This window comes from Primulina tabacum, chromosome 1 (genome assembly GCF_025594145.1).
Source record: "Primulina tabacum isolate GXHZ01 chromosome 1, ASM2559414v2, whole genome shotgun sequence".
NCBI classification, from domain to species: Eukaryota; Viridiplantae; Streptophyta; class Magnoliopsida; order Lamiales; family Gesneriaceae; genus Primulina; species Primulina tabacum.
The window spans coordinates 5,545,892-5,566,605 of record NC_134550.1 but is presented as its reverse complement, the minus strand read 5'-3'; the positions used below and the strand labels follow the sequence as shown (position 1 = coordinate 5,566,605).

Sequence of the window (20,714 nt, the reverse complement as noted above, 5' to 3'; positions counted from 1 at the left end):
ATTATACAATTTGTAGAAAAAATGGTATATACATGTCATGGAACTATATTATTTTAAAGCAACAAATTTTGGTCCAGGAATCAAATAAAAGGTGAACTCCTGGGATTTTCCAACTAATCCATAATGCAAACAAAACAAGAAAATAAAGGAAAAGGAAGCAGCACTACATCGAGCAAAATTTTCCATTCTTCGTAAATTTCGAATTATACTATTTGCCTTTGTTCCTTAAATGATGTGGTTAACCTATAAAAATGTATCTTAAAATGGCTCAAATGTCTTCAGCATTGGGACTTTTCAGCCATTTCTGCTGAAAATGTGGTGTCAATTTAAATCCAACCAACGCTGAAATCCCGGATAATTTACAAAATTTATGCCATAATTAAATTTTTTAAAACATCAAGGTGATGAAGGATACAAAATATCTGGAACAGCAGCCAGGATACATCGTCATCCGGCTATCCGGTTTGAGGTTTTCCCAACGAATTTCTTGGGCACATTGTCCGCATATAGTTCTGCCACCCTCCTTGCCTTGACTTCTCAAGGTCATTAAATGTGAAAGATTTGTGCAATGTCGCAGCACATAACGATTCCGATGACGTTGCCTGATTCGTTCAAGTCTGTAATCCTCCTCAGGCACCTCTGCAGTTGAAATCCCAGTATGCTGCTGCTGCTCACCTGGTGCAGATGCATTAACAAGGATTTTCTGCTGCTCGAGTATGCTTTCTTCAGGCGTGAAACGTCGTGTCTCCTCCCACTCGAGGGTCTTCCGATATACTTCCCAAGCCAAATCTTGTTCTTCTTTTGACAGCTTTTCTTCTTCGTTTTCTTGCAAGAGGGTTTCATGTTCATGGTAATTTGAAATCCAACTGAAAAGGAAAAACATTTTCTGTTGCATATAAATCTTGATCACCTGTGAATCTTGATATAAACGTGATAAAGCTTACAAATTTATTGATAGCGAAAACCAAAATTTTAGAGGCAATCTGATAATACGAAGTAAATATAAATAAATATACAAATAAAATGATTTCTTATGTGAATTAACAATACTTAGTCATCTCTCTCTTCATCAAGATATTGAAGAGGCAATAAAGGGGATTTTCTAGACATGATCATACAGCACCCAACTAAGCTAAGTATCTCTACAAAACCAGCAGGAATCCAGTTCATTTCACTTCAACTATGTTCAAAGTTTTTGAATTTCTATGTGAATTAAGATCAAGAAAAGGAAGCTTTACAACTACAAATTCAACCCATTATATAATATACTCAAGATACCTAATGTGGAATAAGACAGCCTGCTATTTCACAATGAAGTGATAGATAGAACATCAGTGAACCAACTTATTAGTAGATTAATTGATCACACATCCTGGATCAATTAAAGACTTGAGCACTTCCAAGATAAAATATACGGAGTAAAAGAAGGCCAAATAATCTACCTGGGGTGGTGTTTGTCGATCAATCTTTGAATTATTTTATCAACAGAAGCACTTCCGCTAGGAGGTTGCAGTTTTTGGTTCAATGAATTTTGACCAGCCCTGTTTGGTTCCACCACGAGTCCAGTCTCTTCACCCAACTCAGGCAGCATTGCATCAGTATTTTCATCATCCCCAAACTCAAACAAATGCAATATTTCCTCTTTAGACATAGTTCTGTGAACCTGCTGCCTATCAACAACCCTTGCAGCAAGACCTTCCTTGGTCACCTATTAAAAAAATGTAACACTTTTGGTATCAATGACTCAGCAATTTAAATATTATTAACTCGAGTTTGCAATACCTGACGCTTGTAGATTTTCTCTTCCATTGTGGCATGTGCAAGTAATCGATAAGCAAACACAGGCTTCGTTTGGCCATATCTGAATAGCATGAACAGGCTAAATTCACACAACTCAACTGTATCTAAGTCTTGCTTAATAACATAACACAGAACACACCTCCAAACTCGGTATATAGCTTGTAGATCATATGTTGGATTCCAAGATCCATCAACTATGATTACTCGATTAGCTGCATGAAGATTAATGCCGAGAGATCCAGCCCTGGTGGATATCAAAGTGCATTTGACCCTTCTGTTTGAAGGCTTCGTTGAACCTCTCAACCAGTTTCTGCCTCTCAGAGCTTTCAGTTCTACCATCAAACCTGCCATTAGATGCAGCAAGGTTTTCGAGTTAAATCACGATCTTGCATTATGGAAAGTAAAAGTTTCTCAAATGACATGACAACCGACAACAACACAAGTAACAGTGTTGGAATAAAAAAGAACAAAACAAATCAGAACCATAAGAGAAAGTAAATCCACTGGTATCCATAGAATGTATATAAAAAATTTGTGATTCCCAATAAACTGAATCCTATAAGAAAAACATAGAAAATCTCAATTTTCAGGTGTGAAACCATATGCAAATAATGATTTAGTCAAATCTCAATGAGTGGAGTGAAATGGACATATAACTTGAAAATTAGATTTTAATGGAAGTAAGCGAGACACCAACAGATGACAATTTGAGAATATAAGACTTTTAAATTGCTTGGTATTTCATGCACACACCTGTACCAGTCCTTCCCTTTTTTCCATAATTTTCCGTTCTTTCTTGGACGAGGTAATTTTGAGAGATAAAATTCAATCAGGTCCAAAGTCAATAAACTCTGACTGAACACCAATGCCTTATCACCAATACCCGAGCACATTTTCAGAATATCTAGTAGCAATACCATTTTGCCACTGTAATCCACCTCATAGTTATTTTCATGTAGAAGATCTCTCCACCAGTCCTGCTTGAAAATCAATGTTTGAATCAATTAGGTAAAGAATTACGAAGAAAGGATTAAGAGCTTAGTAAAGTTTAGGCTAAACTGTTATAACTTTACAAAAGGAAAATGGAGATAGAAGGAGACTAGAATAAACATAAGATGAATCAGCAATGTGAATTGCATGCAAATAGGAGGAATTCGGGGAAGCGAACCTCGTAAAGAAATCGGTTCTCATTTTTTCGGTGAGAATTGCTCAACTTTTCTGCAAACAGGGGATGATAGTTCAATATCTCAAAGCAATTAAAACTTCACAGCATTAGCGTTCATCAGTAATACATGTCACAGGTATATGCAGCAAATAAATCTTTAGGAAATATGAAACATGTCACCAACATTTAGGGAAGAGGAAGCACTCAAAATTCTTTACAAATAGCTTAGAAACTACAAAATGAGATGCATGCTGAACCCAGTTCTGCAGAGATAGTAAATGTTGTGCAACTTTCGAGGTAGTACAAAGTGCCATTAGCATGAATATGTTTACTAACTAGTTTAATCAGGCCCAGGAGATTGGGCGAAACAGCTTACCTCCAGAAATGATATTGTAGTCCACATCATCACTAGAGCTGTCATCTGCAAGACCACTTTCAACATCTTCATATTTACTAGAATCTTTATTCTCTTTCCTAAGCTGCAAAATTCCAGGATGATTCCATATCTGCATAGAACAAGTAGCTTAACATAATGACTGAAAACAATACTCATTTCATAATCTCTAGCTTTATCGTTATACAAGGAAAAAAGATGTCAACAAGGAATTATTTCACTCTAAAGGGGCCAACAAAGTTCTAAAATAATAGATTTTCACTGAATTCTTTGATATCCAGGCGTCAATATTACATTTTATTCTAATCATAATAACCCTTCAATATAGTACGCCATATCATCGTGAAATATGTTGGCCTACTCCAACTTAAAGCACATCAAAAGTTAAAATGTTTTAGTTTTTTTTAAAAGAAAGTTAAATTGTTTTAAGCCATTTCCGTAATATGAAAAAGAACAGAGTGTCAGCTCATGTGTTTCAAGAGCGAGCATTAAAAGTATATTATGCATCGTTATATTTATTAGTTGTTACTAACTTGTGTATGTTAATGAAACACATTAATGACTTAAAAATCAAAAGAATTTATTCTTGTGTGTTTCTATTTCCTTATTAAAAATCGATCTTATTTATATTTATAAATCAATGCACAATGTTATCATTCAAACTAAGATTTTAGCCATACGCATACAAAATCCGAAAACTTGAATTCAACAATTTTATGAGCTGCAGCTTGAACTCGAATTTTTTTATAATCCCATAAAAAATGAAGAACTCAAAATACTTCGATGAATGCTATTATTCTGTGGCTTGAATATTAAAAGAAAAGAAGTAAATAGACAACCAGACTATCGGTTGTGTTGAGTGAAAGAATGCGTCCGGGGTTTGGGTAACCCACAAATTCCTTAAAACAGGAAAAGAAATTAAGTTGGGACTGCTTTCAGATCTGCTAAATAACAATGTTGGGCACATCTGAAACATGAGAAATCTAGGAAGGATTTCAGAATGCATAAAAATAAATTTAAAAAAAAAAGGAAAAAGAAAGAGGTTGGAAGAAGCATACTGGTGAGTCAACAAAATAGACCTTCTCAAACATAAATAAAACGCCTAAAGATGTTACTTCATACGACCAGTAAAAGTGGAAAGGATGAATAAACTGAGGTTAAGTTTTCAAGTGGCCCTTACTAGAACCGAGTGCAAAAGAGGATCTACTTAGCAACCTTATATCAGTTCGGTACCAATATTTTTCAAGTTGAATATGGCTATATTTTACTTTTAGTTTCATATCAATATCTGGAATTTGGAACAACTTCATTCAGCATTACAAATCAATAATTGCAGCCACAAGAGAATGAACGAGAATGACACATTCAAGAAAACAACTAAGATTAAATTATATATATATATATATAACCCTATTGTAAACAGGTACCTGAGCCAAGGCCTGGTATCCAGCAAAAAAAGATCTCTTGATTAGTTTTTCCTTTGAAACCTTTTCCTTTGAGAAACCATGAACGTCAAGAAATCTTTTATAGAGTTTTCTCTGTAAAGGAGATAACTTTACAGTTATAACAAACACAGTTTTAGGAGGTAAATCATTTTTAACCACGCTCATGTCCATCCTCTGAACAAATCCTTTCAACTCCTCATACAGAATATGAGATCTTTGATTCATGATCTTCACATCTAATGCAGTAGAATTGGTGTGTTGACCATTTTCTATTGGATTTTGGAAACTACAAAACAGCAAAATGATTGATTTGGAGGCGTCCCAATAACGGTTCAAGGATGTAGAATCAAAATTATACAAATTTAAACGTCTCACCGATTCCTAAATTCATGGCTGCTACCAAGAAATCCTTCTCTTACAAAATCAACCATCTGTTTGTTCCAGATAAAATTAAAACGGATAAGAGAATTTTTTTTTAAAAAAAAGAATAGGATAGAGAAAAAATATACCCATTTTGAATTCAGAAATCAGAAATGTGAAAAACATACACAGTAATACTCCATAAGATTGTTCTGGAGAGGCGATCCAGTTAATGCAATTCTTCTCTGGCACTTCACTTGTTTTAAAGCCTGGGTTGTATCAGCCCTGGTGTTTTTTATCATATGGGCTTCATCGCAGACAAGGATTTGAGGTCCGTCCTGGAAAAACATGCAGATTTATTTTATGAGCTTGACAACCAATAATTAATAAAAGTGGAATCGTGAAAGTTCAGCAGTAAGGGGATAAAATAGCGAACAACTATCCATTGTAAAAATATCACAAGTTTTTGGACTGTGGAACTTCAGTCAGTTTGCACAAGACACATTCAATACAATCATGATAGGTTCTCCTTATAAAAAATTTCATATTTGAAGATAAATTTCAAATGATGAAACAGAACAATAAAAAAGCTTTTCCAAAGCTACACAGAACTCAAATTTTTATGAAGCTAGTAGCATTCATAAACACTAACCAAACATGGCAAACCCCAAATTCACCTTATGGGTCATGGAGTTTTATTTTGTTGATAGGATTTGCTCCACTCTGTCCTAGTTAAATAGTTCTTTGTATCAATGCTGTATAGTGGTATTTTAAAGGCCATTGCTTTTGATATATCATAGTTTAGGCTCAATCGATATTTCTCTAACCCTTATTTTTTTCTAATGAATAACATCCATTAAACTAAGGTAAAAAAAATTTCGTACTAGGACATCCCAGGAGAGGCAGGGGTTTGCCTAACCCCATTGCTGGGAAGACTTTCATTTAAATGAAAAAATGTAACTAAAACCATTGAAAAAGAGAAAAATGACACAATTGATACCAAGAGATATAGTAGAGTGACCACAAAGATAGCTACCTAAGGAGCAAAAACAAACAAGTCAGAAAAATCCATATACAAGCACAATGTCAACGAACGTGCAAAGAACAAAAAATGTAGCTCGTGATGCATCAATAAACATTACCCGCATAAAACTCTAACATGATAACTAAATAATCCAAAACATCATTAGCAATCAAAGCATAAATCAATAAGACATCACCTTAGACAAGCATAACTAATTACTTTATAGTATATCTTCAGACCCACTCCACAATCGAAGCAAACAGATGTTAACAAGCAACAAAAATCTTGAAACACTTAATATGTAATCCAAATTGTTAGAATCCTTGAGAAAGTGCTAACGGTAAATCATGTTAACAACCCTGAAATGATAGACAAAAATAGGTAAGCCCTAGACTGTGAAGCATCTTCCTTACTTCTTCTAAGGAATATGTTATACCATGCTCAATGACAGCTCTTTTTTGTTCTAGCTTCAATTTTTAATCATCTTAAATCAACAAACTTCATAATAAACCATAAGCATGCACCTAATGAAAAGTCGAAACCCCTATTTCAGAGCTAATATTTCTCCATTAACTTCTAGAATTTTTTTATCAAATAAAAGAAAGCATTCTTTGTATAAAATTTTTTTTAACAAGCATCACCTAGAGACAATCAGGAAGCGGATGACCAAGACAACAAAACTGCATAAAAATTGAAATTTTAATGGCTGATGCTGCATGTAGAATGAAGTCAAAATAAAACCATTTACACTGACAGTAAACAACCAATCCAGGTTCATTGAAAGAAAAATGAATAGCAATTCTCCATAAGAGAAACAAGAAAATGATTTTCTATATAATTTATCCTCGTATATCCTTTTTTTAAGATAGTAGATCCATTTTCAAATAAGGTAAACAACCTGAAGTGCCTGACTAATCTCCTTTGCCAATTCTCGATCCTTTACATACTTCCCAAGGGACAAATTTCGGAAGGCAGCATAACCAATTAAGAAGACACCACCTTTGGATCGCCACTTTGTTAATAACTCGATCCTTTTCTCCCTGAAAAATAAAGTAGTGACCAGTGAAGATTGTATTTTACAGAAATTCATGGAAAAAATTATGTAAGTAAATGTTGCTCTGGAATAATTTCACCAAATAATAATAAATATCAAGCAAACTGATTTATTTTTGCACAAGGAACATAATTCTCAAGGGGCAGCGATACTGTAATTTCTGAAAAGACCAAGGCAAGGCAATTTTATAAATATATTAGATGCCGATATATGCATAAAAGGGTAACAAAACCACGTAGTCGAGTTAAAAAACGAAAATTATACCCCGAACAAACAATTCAACCCACCCCAGAGACAAGGGAAGAGAGCTCGACACTGCTGGTGCTCCCCCAGACGCTTATACGTCTGCTGTAGGCAAGAAAAAGGACCGCTAACCAGATAACTACCATTGATTTTCTAAACATCCATCCTTCTTTCAATCAAATTATGAAACTAATAAATGAAAAACAAACCTTAAAACATCTTCAAGCATGAAGATGCGCAGAGGCTTTAGCTCCGATGGTCTCCATTTCAGAAACTCAGTGGCGCCAATTGTGTAGAACACTTACAGGTGTCACAATGAGAGCAGTTTTTAATCCTAGTTCGGCGGCACATCTCATAGCAGTGTATAGAAAAGCAATAACCTGCATGCACAATACAACATCTTACGAAACAATCATTGTGACATACTTCATCTCATCTAATACCGAAACTGTTAAAATATTTTTCTGATTAAATAACTTAAAAAGATTATGGGCAGATAGAGGGCTTGTGCATCCAAGCATACAAAGAGGAAGAAGAAAACAATAACATTACAAACAAGGAAATTACAAAGGTTTCTGCCAACGATCAACGGATAGAGTAAACATATTTTAATATGGTTCACTATTCAGTACTGCCTCTGAAACTTGCATCCATAAGTTCACTTGACACATGACTTCCGACATCAACCATCTGTGTATAGGCATGTGCATGCATTATCAAATCATAAATGTCTTAAAAAGTTTTAATGGAAATTTGCCAAGCCATATACAACTAAAATTTGAGCAAAGTAATTTTCATGGGACACCTTTAGCCAAACAACCACAGAAATAAGGATCTGTAAAATTTTAGGCTTCACAAAAATAATATAAGCAAATGACTTTTGCATAGAAAAGTCATGGAAATTTTGATCAAACCTAATTTACCAAGCATCAGAGACAACAACACACTTTTAAAACCCAAGATTTGAAAGCATCATTTGATTATATGGTCAAACTCAACAAAAGGTTGCCATACATTCCAATTACTTTTTGGATACTAAAATTAATTGGACCTGAGGGGTGGTCCCTCATCACAAGTGAAGGAGTTCACAAGGTTTGTTGCTCAAGACACTGTTTTCATCTGAGGAGAGATTTAAATTAACTCAGACTCTTATGTCTGACACCATCTCTTCATGAAATACTGTTTTTAATCAATGTCTTCGAACATGACTGCTACAAAGTAAAAATGGGTTTGATTTGACAGATTCTGTGAGAAAATATTCAAAAGAAAGAGACGAACCACTAATATGGATGGGATGACTCCAAAGTCAAACCATAAGTGTAAACTGTAGACTAACTGACTCAGCACAATGTGTCGGCACATGAAAATAAAAAAACGAAAGAAAGAATGATGGCTTTGTTTTGGCTGAAAAAAACAAGGCCACACAAAGGTTATTTAGATTCAAACAATTTGACACATATATATTTTATAAATTATTCATGAGATCATCAAGCCTATTTCTATAGTCATTTTGCTTATATTGATGATTCAGTATCATGTAGAAAGTTTATATCAAACAAATAAAGTACCATATCATCAGAAATTCCATTTTACATAATCATCATATGCAAAATTCAACAGGTCAACCAGTAAATTAAAAGGAATGAAGAATGCTACCTGAAAAGTTTTACCTAACCCCATTGTATGAGCCAGAATGCAACCAAGACCTTTATCACCAGACCTCACTTTTCGTACTGACTGAATAATATTTTCCCACATGAATCGAATTCCTGCAATCTACAAGTGAAAGCAAAAACTATGATTTTAGCATAGAGTTAATGAGTAGAACGCAATTGTTTTACTCATTCGCATGCTTTTAGGGATTTAACTCAGAATCAAAATATTAGGAAACCAACTTTCCACCAATAGGTTAATTGGCTACCCAAAAGGAATGAAGTTAAAACATTAAGTCAGATAAAGAGCTACTACAAGCTCTAAGTAATACTGCTCGGAAAGTGGAAGCAAACTGGATAAACATGTATGACTATTTAATCATTCATTTTACATTTACCAATAATGCTAATGGTATTTGGAACCACCCCAAAGTCGAAAAATTACGACATAAAACTGAAAGGTAGCACTAACTCCATTTTATCGTTTAAGAAATATTGAATAGCAAGACACATATATATTTCAATCAAAACAAACCCCAAAAAACTAAAAAACTATATCAACTTCTTTTAAGCCCCAAAAACTAAAATCCTAAATCAAGTTCTTATAAGATGAAAAGTAGTTCATGCAGAAGAAAACATACCGTTTTAAGAAAATTTAATTGAATTAAGACCAGGGCCAGGACCTCAAGTTTAAGGAGAAATTTTCAAATAAGATACTTCAATTAAAATATTGAGTGCTGAATTAAACTTACAAACCTAACGGAGTATTCAGACATTGAAAATGTTACACTTAGCTTATATCGTATAGTATCAAAATCCATCTCTTTAACATGAGTGACCAATTAATAACTCATCTTGAAAGTCGAATTTTCACATCAAGACTACCTTTCAATACCACAGTTCAATTCAAGACAGAAATACTAAACATCATAAAATATCATATTTAACTGATGTATAAATATATTAGGCCGATACCCTGTGTCACTTTTAATACAATTAGATAAGTTTAACAAAATGTTGTGATGTTATCGATTCTTTAAAAGATTTTTGTATGACGAGCTAATAGAATGATTTAGTTTACCATATCCTTTTCCCTTTAAAGTTCAGTTGATTAGGCAAGGACATGTGAAATTTCAGTGTTAAAACTTGACCAAAATTAGGTCTGAATTTCAATCTCGTTCAACTTTGACCCTTTTATCGGGGTCACTTGGAGTTCTCCCAAGTCCCACCCCACTTCCTCACTATCCAGCTAGTAAACAAATGCAGAAAGTAATAGTGTTCCAGGTAACTGTAACATAAATTAATACTGCGGAGATAAACAAGTCTGAGAAAGTTTAAAAATAAAGGTTGAGAAACCTGATGGAGTTTTAATTTTGAACATATGCTGGGAGGAATCCTCACGGCCTCTTCACCTTCCTCCCTTACCACATTAATTATGAAACCAGTAGAAGTATCACCTAGCATTTCAGAACCAGCACCATCAATTGAATTTTCACTACTGACCATTGAACTCATCACCATGGACTTTGTAGCAATCCGTGCTTCCAAAGATTTAAGCCGCTCTTGACGTTCCTGAAAAGTTAATGTATGCAATATGTATGACTATTAAAAAAGGATGTTTTCCCATGCAAAGCAGGAGTTAAACTTACCTTTTCTATTGCAATTTTCTTCTTGGTCTCTTCTCCTAACTCAGCATCATCGAGGATTCGCCGAATTTTCTTCTTTTGTCTTCTCTTACTGCTGTCACAAAAAGAAGAATCACAACGGAATTGAGTTCCAAGGATATTAGTAACAATTAATCAGAAACCATACTTCAAATGACAAGTATAATAAATTGACTATAGAAGGATAGAACAATGAGCAATCAAAGATGAAGGTTTGACCAAACACGGAGTATAATGCCTAGAACCAATTTATATGCTTATTTCAAAATGACTCTAGCGAGATACTAAATATGCAAAGATAACCCCTGCACAAAATTGTTTTCTAGTGTGAAGATCACAACAAAATACAAGAGATAAGAAACATGAATCCTAATGTTGAAAAAATATTTATCCAACAAGACTAGAAATGTTGTGTACTACAAAAATAAGAGAATCACAAGATGTTTACATGTATGTCTGAAACTTCAACATGATTGAGCTATAGATGAAAGAACTCTTGATTATTAGTTATTATATCCTAATGGTTCGAACAAAATCCATAACCAGAAATGCAAATTAATAAATTATCGTTTCCTATAAAAAAAAATCCATAACCAGAAATGCAAATCAAGTATACCTGGTAGTGACTCTGAGATCAGTATCTGAATCATCTGAAGCAGAATCTGAACTCGAGACAATTTGACCTTCAGAGTTCATGATTTCTTCAAAATGTAAAGAAATATTTCCATCAGGCATGGCTGCAGAGTCAATATCTATAGTAATAGTACAAGATTTCATACTGTCAGACTGTAGGATGTCACAATCACTCAGGTGCTTAACCTCCGTCAACTCAACAAAGCCCGGTGAAGCGGAGCCATTTATCAATGAAGTACCATCGTCGGCCCTTGTTTTCACAGCAACAACTCTAGACAACTCAATCTTTTCGTTATTAGTACCTTGAAGTCCAGTAACATCTTCTAGAACCTCATCTTCATGAGCCAAGGAAGTATCTAGTTGGCACTCCCTTGCCCCATCGATAGAGGAAACTTCCATTGGAATAGTATCCTGATTTTATAAAAATAGAATGAACGAATCAAGTCAACGATGGAAAATATAAATTTGATAAATTAAATCTGATCAAGGCAGAAAAAATAAACCAAATATATGAACAAATAGGGACACAGTACCAAGGCATATGGCCCAGGTCAATTCAGGATATTTTCAGGATATATAATACAACAAATCTGATCAAGCAGTCCAATCATAAAATTCATTTTGAAATTTAAACTACAATAGGAAGAATATAAATTTCTATATGCTATAATTGACAATGTGAACCTCGTGTATCTAGATGTAGAACAAACTTTCCTGATCAATCGACATAAGGCAAAATATTAATTTCAGTCTTGTATGTATTAGGGTATGACATTTTTAGTCATTTATCTTTAGTTGAATCAATTATAGTCATACAAGTAAATTATAATGATCAAAATTAGTTCTTTTCATCTAAATTATGTAAATAAATCATAACTCGTAACATGCACGTGTATTTAACAATGTAATTATAAAAATTTAATGATGAAACTAATTATTTAATTACATGATTTCGACGAGAATGCAACAGTGAAAACATAGTTATAGGACAATAATTGATTCAACAAAATATACAAAGATTAAAAAATCTCAATAAATATAGGACTAAAATTGACATTTTGTCTTGACACGGTAACAGCTTCGCAATGCCTAGTGACGATATCAATCATATATAATGCAGGTAAAGACTGAAACAAATCTAGGAATAAATATTGGGTGTTGCTACAAATGGCTCTTCAAACATATCAAAGCATTTAACAAATGTATTGGGCTACTCAAATCTAAGCATATGCCAGTTCGAGAATTTCACCTACGATTTTTCTCTAGACATTTCTTCTATCTTTTCCATTCAAACTGACTTGAAGAGAAACAAAAAATTTAGACGACTCGCCCAATCAAACACGGATCTGTTTTGATGTTTCAAGAGTCTGGTTAGTAAACCAACATGGCTAATGGACAACACACCAGATCCAACTTACACTGGTTTCAATGCCTAAGGGTCAATCCTAGATTGTCTATCAAATAAAAGTAGATCACATCAGCTAGGTTCTTGTACACACACAACTAACATCCTCGTTGATCATTTTACAAACATCATATGATTTTCCATGTAGTACTGTCACATAAAGAATTGACGAATGAGTGGTTACCCTTATTCTCAGCCCTCGAAATTATTCTGAAGAAAATGCCCAAAAACGGAATGAATGTGAATGAATACAAGAAAGCAGATATGGCTTGAATTTATGTACATTTCATAACACAATCAGTCAGGATTGACCACCAGAAATATAAGGTCGCTACAATCACGATTTAATTTATAGCATCTAGCAGTAGATTTTATATGATTTGAAATTTCACTAACATTAATTGAAATAGACTTGTGTCGCTTTGATTTCCTGGATTTGAAATTTTTGGGACTCTAAATCATGATAGTCATAGCTAAAAAGTAACTTCTTTATTATTATTTTTTAATGAGAAACAATATTATATTATGATAATAAAAGATAATAGTTACAAAAGCCAGACAAGATTAATGCTCATTCAAAGTTCAGATCTCATGAATTGACAATACCTTATTGACAACATTATGCAATATTGTGAGACTTCAAACATCCAAAATGAATTATAAACCTCTAGAGAAAAAATTGGGTATGAACACTCGAAACGAGTTCCTGAATTGATGCAAAAAGAATTCAACAACATTACGTGTTAGAGTTTTAGGCATCTGTAACTGTAAGGTTTAGTGTGTTATTATAAAACTAGATTCATTTCATTTTACAAATGTTTGACACCTCAAGACAATGCAAGTTAATGCACTCACATGCAAATGAACAAATGGCTAGTGGGGGACGAACCAACAATAGAGTAATTTAAAAAAGCAAAGCCTTGATTTGGAAAGTCCTTTGCAGCGTTTATAGAATATCTTAAACCTCAAGAGCAATGTTGTAAATGGCGGGAAGCGGTGGTGGGGCGGTCAGTGACCGCCTACCGCCTCGGCCGTCTATGCGGTTGAATTTTTCTAGCAATTTTTTATAGGTAATTAATTATATATAATTATTCAATATAATTACAAATAATCATCATTTTTTATGTTTCATATGTAATTAAATAATGTTTATTCATAAAAAAAAATTTCATTAAATATAATACAATCTAGAAAAAATAAATATATAAATGCAAACTAACAAGATAATTAAGGTGGTGGCTGATGGCGACAGCAGCTAGAGGCAGGTGGTGGTTGATGGTGAAGGACACTTGAAACCAAAAGTAAATACAAAAGAGAATGAGAAGTGTTTGAATTTTTTTAAATTGATTGACTTTGACTAGTTTTTAAAATTACTTGACTTTGATTGGTTACTAAGCTTTTAAAATAATTGACCGTCTCGGCTGAGAAGGCTCGCCTTGGCCGCCAGATAGCCTCGGACCACCTATAGAGAACGCCTTAGATAAAGGTGGGGCGGTCGAGGCGCCGCGTAGACGCTGCTCAAGAGCTATCATTTTTTTTATAAGAAACGATATTTTATTAATAATTAAGTGTCAATTACATTAGTGGACTAGTGATCCACTAAATGAGAATCTACACAAAACTTTAATACTTAATGATAAACAAGAGCCCAATCTCGCAAAATATCAAGTATGGAGACATTCTTGAATTCTTCGTGAGTGCCAACCCACAAGTGCTACCGCTATATTGTTAAGATTAATACTAAAGAAGTGTACCTGCTTGGACCTTACAAATTTGGCTATGTAAAGAGTACACCTTTCAGACTTTCAAAAAATGGATACGGTTGTAAGCTTGTATGAGTACAGTTGCACACACTTAACTAAACAAAATATCAATCTTGTTGCCAAGTATGGATAGTAAACACCACAAAGAAAGCCTAGTCAAGATCTTGTAAGCTCTGGTAAACTTAAAAATAGATACGAGATTGAACAAGCTTGAGGTAGCTGGATTTCAATCAAAATTCATGTAAAGGGAGAACAATATGATCTACAATGACTTCCTCTGTACTTGATAAAATATAGTCAGGTGAAAATTCTGGAGAAGGAGCTTTTGTAATGAAGTAACAGATGTCTCTGATCCCAAAAATTTCAAGTTCAATAAAGCTCAACTCAAACATGAGTATACAGCAAAAGAACTCCATCCACCTTAAAATGTGAATATTTCAGTCAAAATTTTTACAATTTTCTTTCATCTAGGATCTTTTTAATTTAAGAGTTTTGCAGCACTAGACACGTGAATCGTGCAACATATTGTTTTCAGAAAAAAAAAAAGCCACAACTAAGCCATATTCTCCAAAAGAATTTAAAAAACAAAGACAAGAAATGATGTAACCAGTGAACAATGATTAAACCATTACTGGCAACATTGAAACAAAACCTTCTTAGAATGCTTTCTAAGTCTCCTTCGTTTCAAACGAATATGAAGCTGGAGATCAGAGTTAACATCATCTTCCTCCTTGACCTGTCAGCAATTGGAAATTATGTTACTAGCACATCCTTGAAACAAGAAGAGAACAAAAGCGGTGCCAAAACCCTGAGAAAAATCATAGTCGTGGATGAGCATCATTTGAAAATTACATTTTTGCTTCTATCCAAAAAGACAGAAAAATGTTGAAAAATGATAGCATTATTTGACTTCAGGTTAAGACGCATTATTATACCATATGACCTTTTTGACGAGAGGAAAGATGATTCTGACCAGTTTAAGGACTTGATCTCATTCATGCTAAACAATCGAAGATGACAGATGAACGGGCCAAATAAACTATTCAAAAATTGAATGACAAAAAAGCAAACTTACCTTTTCACTGCAACCTAATATTCTATACCGAATTTAAAAAAACTAAACAGAAAAAGCAACTGTTTTAGCAAGGGAATAAATTGTGTGGCAGGGACTACTTCTTGCCTTTCTAAAGTTTCTCTTTTGCTCTTCTGTGAGATTCAGATCTCTTTCATTTGCTACAGCATCGGCAACAAATGGATCACTCGACGTGCCATCAACATCATCAATTTCTTCCACCTGACCAATGGAAGAGGTGAGACAATTTCTATGAAATGATGCAACATAATATAAGCGTATTGGTTCGAGAATAATTCTGTTTCCAAAACATTAAAAAAAGATCAGGTTATCGTGGAAAACTATGATGAAGTTGCACCAAAAAGAGTTTCTAGCTATAGCTGTTAAAGCCACAAAACACACTAAGGCACGCATTAGCCCTAGAGCTTAGACCCAAGGTGCAAGTTGAGTCGCACAGAAGATTCAAAGTATGAGGCATAAGAACTCAGCCAAAAGATATATGAAATAGAATATATCAGACTTGGAGAGAGAGAGAGAGAGCATGGTTCTTATTGCAACAGTGATGGATGGCGGAACATGGCACCACAATTATTTCAGTTCAGTTAACAAATATAAACTGATAAATTACAAGGCAGTCAATAAGTCCATAATCAGATGTTGTCAAAGGCAACAAAAAAAACACCAGCATATTTCACCTCGTCAACTCCGGGAAATTTAAGGCCCAACTCAGCTGCCTGCTGCGGAGTGCTGGCCAGGTAAACAGAAGCCCAATGCTTACTGCCAAATCTGACATCCTTCAAACCTGAGTCGTTAGAGCACATTTTGCTGAAGGAATTCCAATCTACATCTGTACTATCATTTACAGCAGGACTGCATTCACTGGCCACAACTTTTTTCGCCAGGAAACCACTGGCACCCTCCTCCAGTATTTTCCCATGCCGCCTGCCCTCGATAAGTACTCCCGATTCAGAAGTTAAGACTCAGTTAATGTATATTAACTTTTAGAAATGATAAAGAACAAACCTTCTTACAGGCCTGTGGATCTGGAGATACTCTTCAGCCTGTGAAACTGATTCCATTGCATCGAGAGATAGTTGATTACCGACCCAATGAGCCCTCTTCTTCCATGCTTCTGTGCAGCAACCACTAGGAGCCTGTTTTTCAATCCACTTGTACAGACTTGAAAGTTCAACACCAGCACCATCAAGTTGTTCCTGCTCAGTCATGAAGAAGAAGGTATAAATAATCTGTATCTTGTGGGAAACAGAAATTATTTGGAAGAGATGAATAAAGCTTTCTATAATTTAGTCGTAAACGGTTACATTTAATGAGAGAAAGACCACATCCGTCTAATAATTGTGGCCAAATAATATTGGAAACAAATATGATAGATTAGTTTCCTTATTTTGATGGCATATATTCTTAAATATTAAAATTACACAAAAATGTAGTCTCAAAATCATGAGAAATTTTAGTAGTTCAGAAGTAACAGAGATAGATATTTTAATCAATATGCATCGATTTGTGGCTTACACACAAGATGCATGTTTAATAATATATGTGTATCTCAAGATCTTAATGAAAGGGCTTCCAAACACTCCCCCACAAGCTAGAGCATAGGATACACTTTAAGCTTAGATGAATAATGTGAACTTGGATGATGATTTTCGCTTACATGCAATTACTCCATTAATGATGCATTATTCATTTAGACTCTTCCAACAATGAACTTTATGTGGTTGTTCTTGTTAGGATCTACTTTTCAAAGCAGATCAAAAACAAGAAGGAAATTGTAAAACTTTTGACTGAAATTAAAAAAGATGAATATTTTCTTCGATCTTTTTTTCGCAAATATCAATAGATCCCATAGTATTTTTTCGTTCATGACCGGTTAAAATTTTGAAATTTTTGGTAACCAAGAAACTTAAGTTCTTTTGGAATAAAAACATCTAAGTTCAACAATATTAATGGGAAAATAATGTTTATTAGTACTGAAACCGATAACTATCGCAATTTCTGTATAAATATTTCAAAAAAACATAACAAAATGCATACCAGTAAATGAGCACTCTCGGTCTCAAGCTCATCAAGCTCCATTTCCCACTCTTCTTTGAACACTGCCATCTCTTCTGCAACAGCCTTCTCCAACTATTCTCTCATGGAATAATATTTTTTTTTTGATAAGAAACTTAGATTTAATATAGAAGATTTAAAGTTTACAAAACAAGTGGATGAGCGATCCACAAAACTTAACAGGATAATAAAAATGAGAAACATAAAAAACTGTCAAAAGAGACGAGGATAGAAACTTACATCATCGCCGGAGAGAGAGAGGGCCAATTCTTTCCTAACATCAGCCCCCACATTCAGAAGTGATTCCTCTTCCAGAGCTTCTTGAGCTTCTGCAGCCTAAAAACTAAATTATTGATTCAAGTAACAGTAACACTTGGCTTTATCAAAGTATAAGGGGTTAAATTTTCTTACTTTTCCCTCAACTTCTAAAAGCTCGGCTATTAGCTCTTCTATGTCCTTATCCGTCAAAGGTTCCTGAGAACAGATGGAAATGTAAATGTAATCTTGTAAAGAGAATGGAAAAGACCACAAACCAAGGCATTTCATCAAAAACTACATATTTTCATACGCAGATAAAATAATTGACAATTAAATGCTATGCATCCAACAAAAATGAAAAATTAAGTCAATTTATGCAGTGTAATTGGCACTTGCATAATTTATATGGCAAGCTAAAATTTCTCCAAATGTGGCTCAAAATTTCCCGCATGAACAACATTCCCATAATCCAGATCAACGAACTTTCTTAACAAAACAAATCAATAACAAAAATAAGCCCATAAACAAAGAGAACTATTTTCCTACAGAAAAATAAAAAATTTGATCAAAAGGCTGGTAAACGTAAATCATCCGCAACGAAACGGATAACCCAGGAATAAAACTTCATTTCAGAAACAAACAAATGGAATTTGACCCAAAGGGCTCCGATGATAAACGGTGACACGAGTGACTTTCAACAATAAGTACAAAATTCACCTCAGAATGCGGCACTTCTTCTTCTTCATCATCTTCATCATCACCCTCGTCGTCAATTTCCACTGAATCGTTGGAAGAATCATTCTGCAAATCGCCAATTTCTTCCCCGTTTCTCTCTTCTTTTTCTGTGCCCATTTTATTGAATCGGAATTAATGCAGGCTCACTTGTATAGTACCACCATATTATATTTTACTTATAAAGGGGTTTATCAAAAGAGGGAAAACCAAATTCGTGGGAATCAAACGACGTCGTGTCACGTGGGCTTTGAGTGATCTTACGCATGTCGGTATGCGTTCTTCAAAATCATGACAATCTCACATAAAAAATTTGTGTTGATGATATTGACCATTTTTTCTAACAATGTAATATAATATTTTTAAAATTATATTATAATATAAGATAAATAACGATACAATTCAAATATTTTAAATTTATATATATCATCACTCTATTTTTTACATAATTTTCTTATATTTTGTAAAATTGATTGTTGTGAAACATCCAATTTTTTTTACTGTTTCACTTTGTGCTCCAATTTTGAGTTAATTTATTTTAACATTAAAGTTTCTGTGTCATGATTTGTTTGTCAAGAAATAGTTTTTGAGGTTTAATCTCTTTCACAATGGTGCATGCTCCTGATAGTCATAGTCACACCATTTCATATGCATATAGTAAAAAATACTAATAATCAATACATTACAAAGGATTGAAAGCATGCATATATGTTCAATCTCACATAAGTTCCAAAGAGTGAATGAATAAATTTCGAAAACTCGTCTATATTTGGTAAATATTTTGGGTTTACGCTCTCTTATTGAGTTTAGCCTTCGGACTCTAAAATTTTGTGTGATTGTTGATCTTGGGAGAATGAAGAATCATGTTAGCTAAAGAATGGTACAAATTCAAAATTGTTTATTCACTCAGAGATTCTGTTGGCTATCTTAGTTCTGTCTCATATCTTATTTTGAAATATATCTTTTTGTTGTATTTGAAATGAAATTTTTTTTAATGTAACTTGATAATTCTTAATTTAGATTTTAAAAAGGGTACGATGATTCCTAAAAGAAACAAACCTTTAATTTCACAAGTACTGTCATATATATTCCTTGGGAGTTTGATGATAGGTTCTGAAAATTGAAAGATTCTTATGTTGTTATGCATTATACTTCCATTGAATATGTTTATACCCGAAACAGAGTTATCGGTCTGGGTTATCTGCTACATACTCATTGTTATGCCCATTCTAAACAATCTACCGGTCCCAAAATCTTTTCCTTTTATAAATAATATCTACTATTTGAGAACACAATTTCTATTACAAATTTCAATGTGATGGTCTGAGGACTATTTCAACTAGGAAGTGCTTAGGAAATGGGTTGTAATCAAGAAAATGAGAAGGGCTTCAGAATCAGACTTGTTACTTTAGCTGAAAGGGAATCAAAAAGTTTAAACGAGGAGAAGTTCCAGAGGCTGACTTTCTGAATCCGGTCGAGCTTGTAATGCTGGAAAGATTCAATGAGTAAAGTGATAAAAAGGCAGCATGGGTTGTGAGGAAGAAGAACAAGATTTATAGAAAGGAACTTGCACTAGCACTTCTTCTGCTCACTACCGCTGCAAGAAGTCTGTCTTTAATTCATGAGATTCATTCCTATTACTTGTTATTTTAGAGAATGTCACTTTTGGTGGTGAGATGAAACTGACATACTATGAACATGCTAATACCAAATAAATTATAACATATGTTGAGGGTAATCCATGGCTTCAATATTATATATATATATATATATATATAATATGCAAATGCGTTGTATGTGTTATTATTATTTTTAATTTGATCAAATTATTTTAAACAATTTACACGAAATTATTTTCAATTTAGAAGAGTTGTTCGATTTAAAAGAGAAATTTTTTTAGATTTTTTTCTATGTAAAATATGGAGTGATTTGATAAGGTTTTTAGTAGGGTAAGAAAGGTAATCGTAGAATTAAATA

General features: G+C 33.8%; 1 protein-coding gene across 1 annotated transcript; it reads right to left on the bottom strand.

Moving 5' to 3' along the window:
* Positions 1 to 246: 246 nt before the first annotated feature.
* LOC142537151 (protein CHROMATIN REMODELING 20) lies at positions 247 to 18,914 on the bottom strand. Its single transcript, XM_075642715.1, is given in 27 exon segments — positions 247 to 866; positions 1,443 to 1,708; positions 1,783 to 1,861; positions 1,940 to 2,085; positions 2,087 to 2,144; positions 2,554 to 2,777; positions 2,969 to 3,018; positions 3,342 to 3,471; positions 4,787 to 5,090; positions 5,180 to 5,235; positions 5,353 to 5,502; positions 7,087 to 7,228; positions 7,695 to 7,765; positions 7,767 to 7,865; positions 9,142 to 9,261; positions 10,494 to 10,709; positions 10,787 to 10,877; positions 11,418 to 11,502; positions 11,581 to 11,845; positions 15,255 to 15,338; positions 15,783 to 15,896; positions 16,370 to 16,616; positions 16,698 to 16,888; positions 17,730 to 17,822; positions 17,988 to 18,083; positions 18,159 to 18,221; positions 18,723 to 18,914. Coding segments are annotated over 27 exon segments (4,053 nt in total). The 5' UTR covers positions 18,858 to 18,914; the 3' UTR covers positions 247 to 388.
* Between the last annotated feature and the right edge of the window lie 1,800 nt (positions 18,915 to 20,714).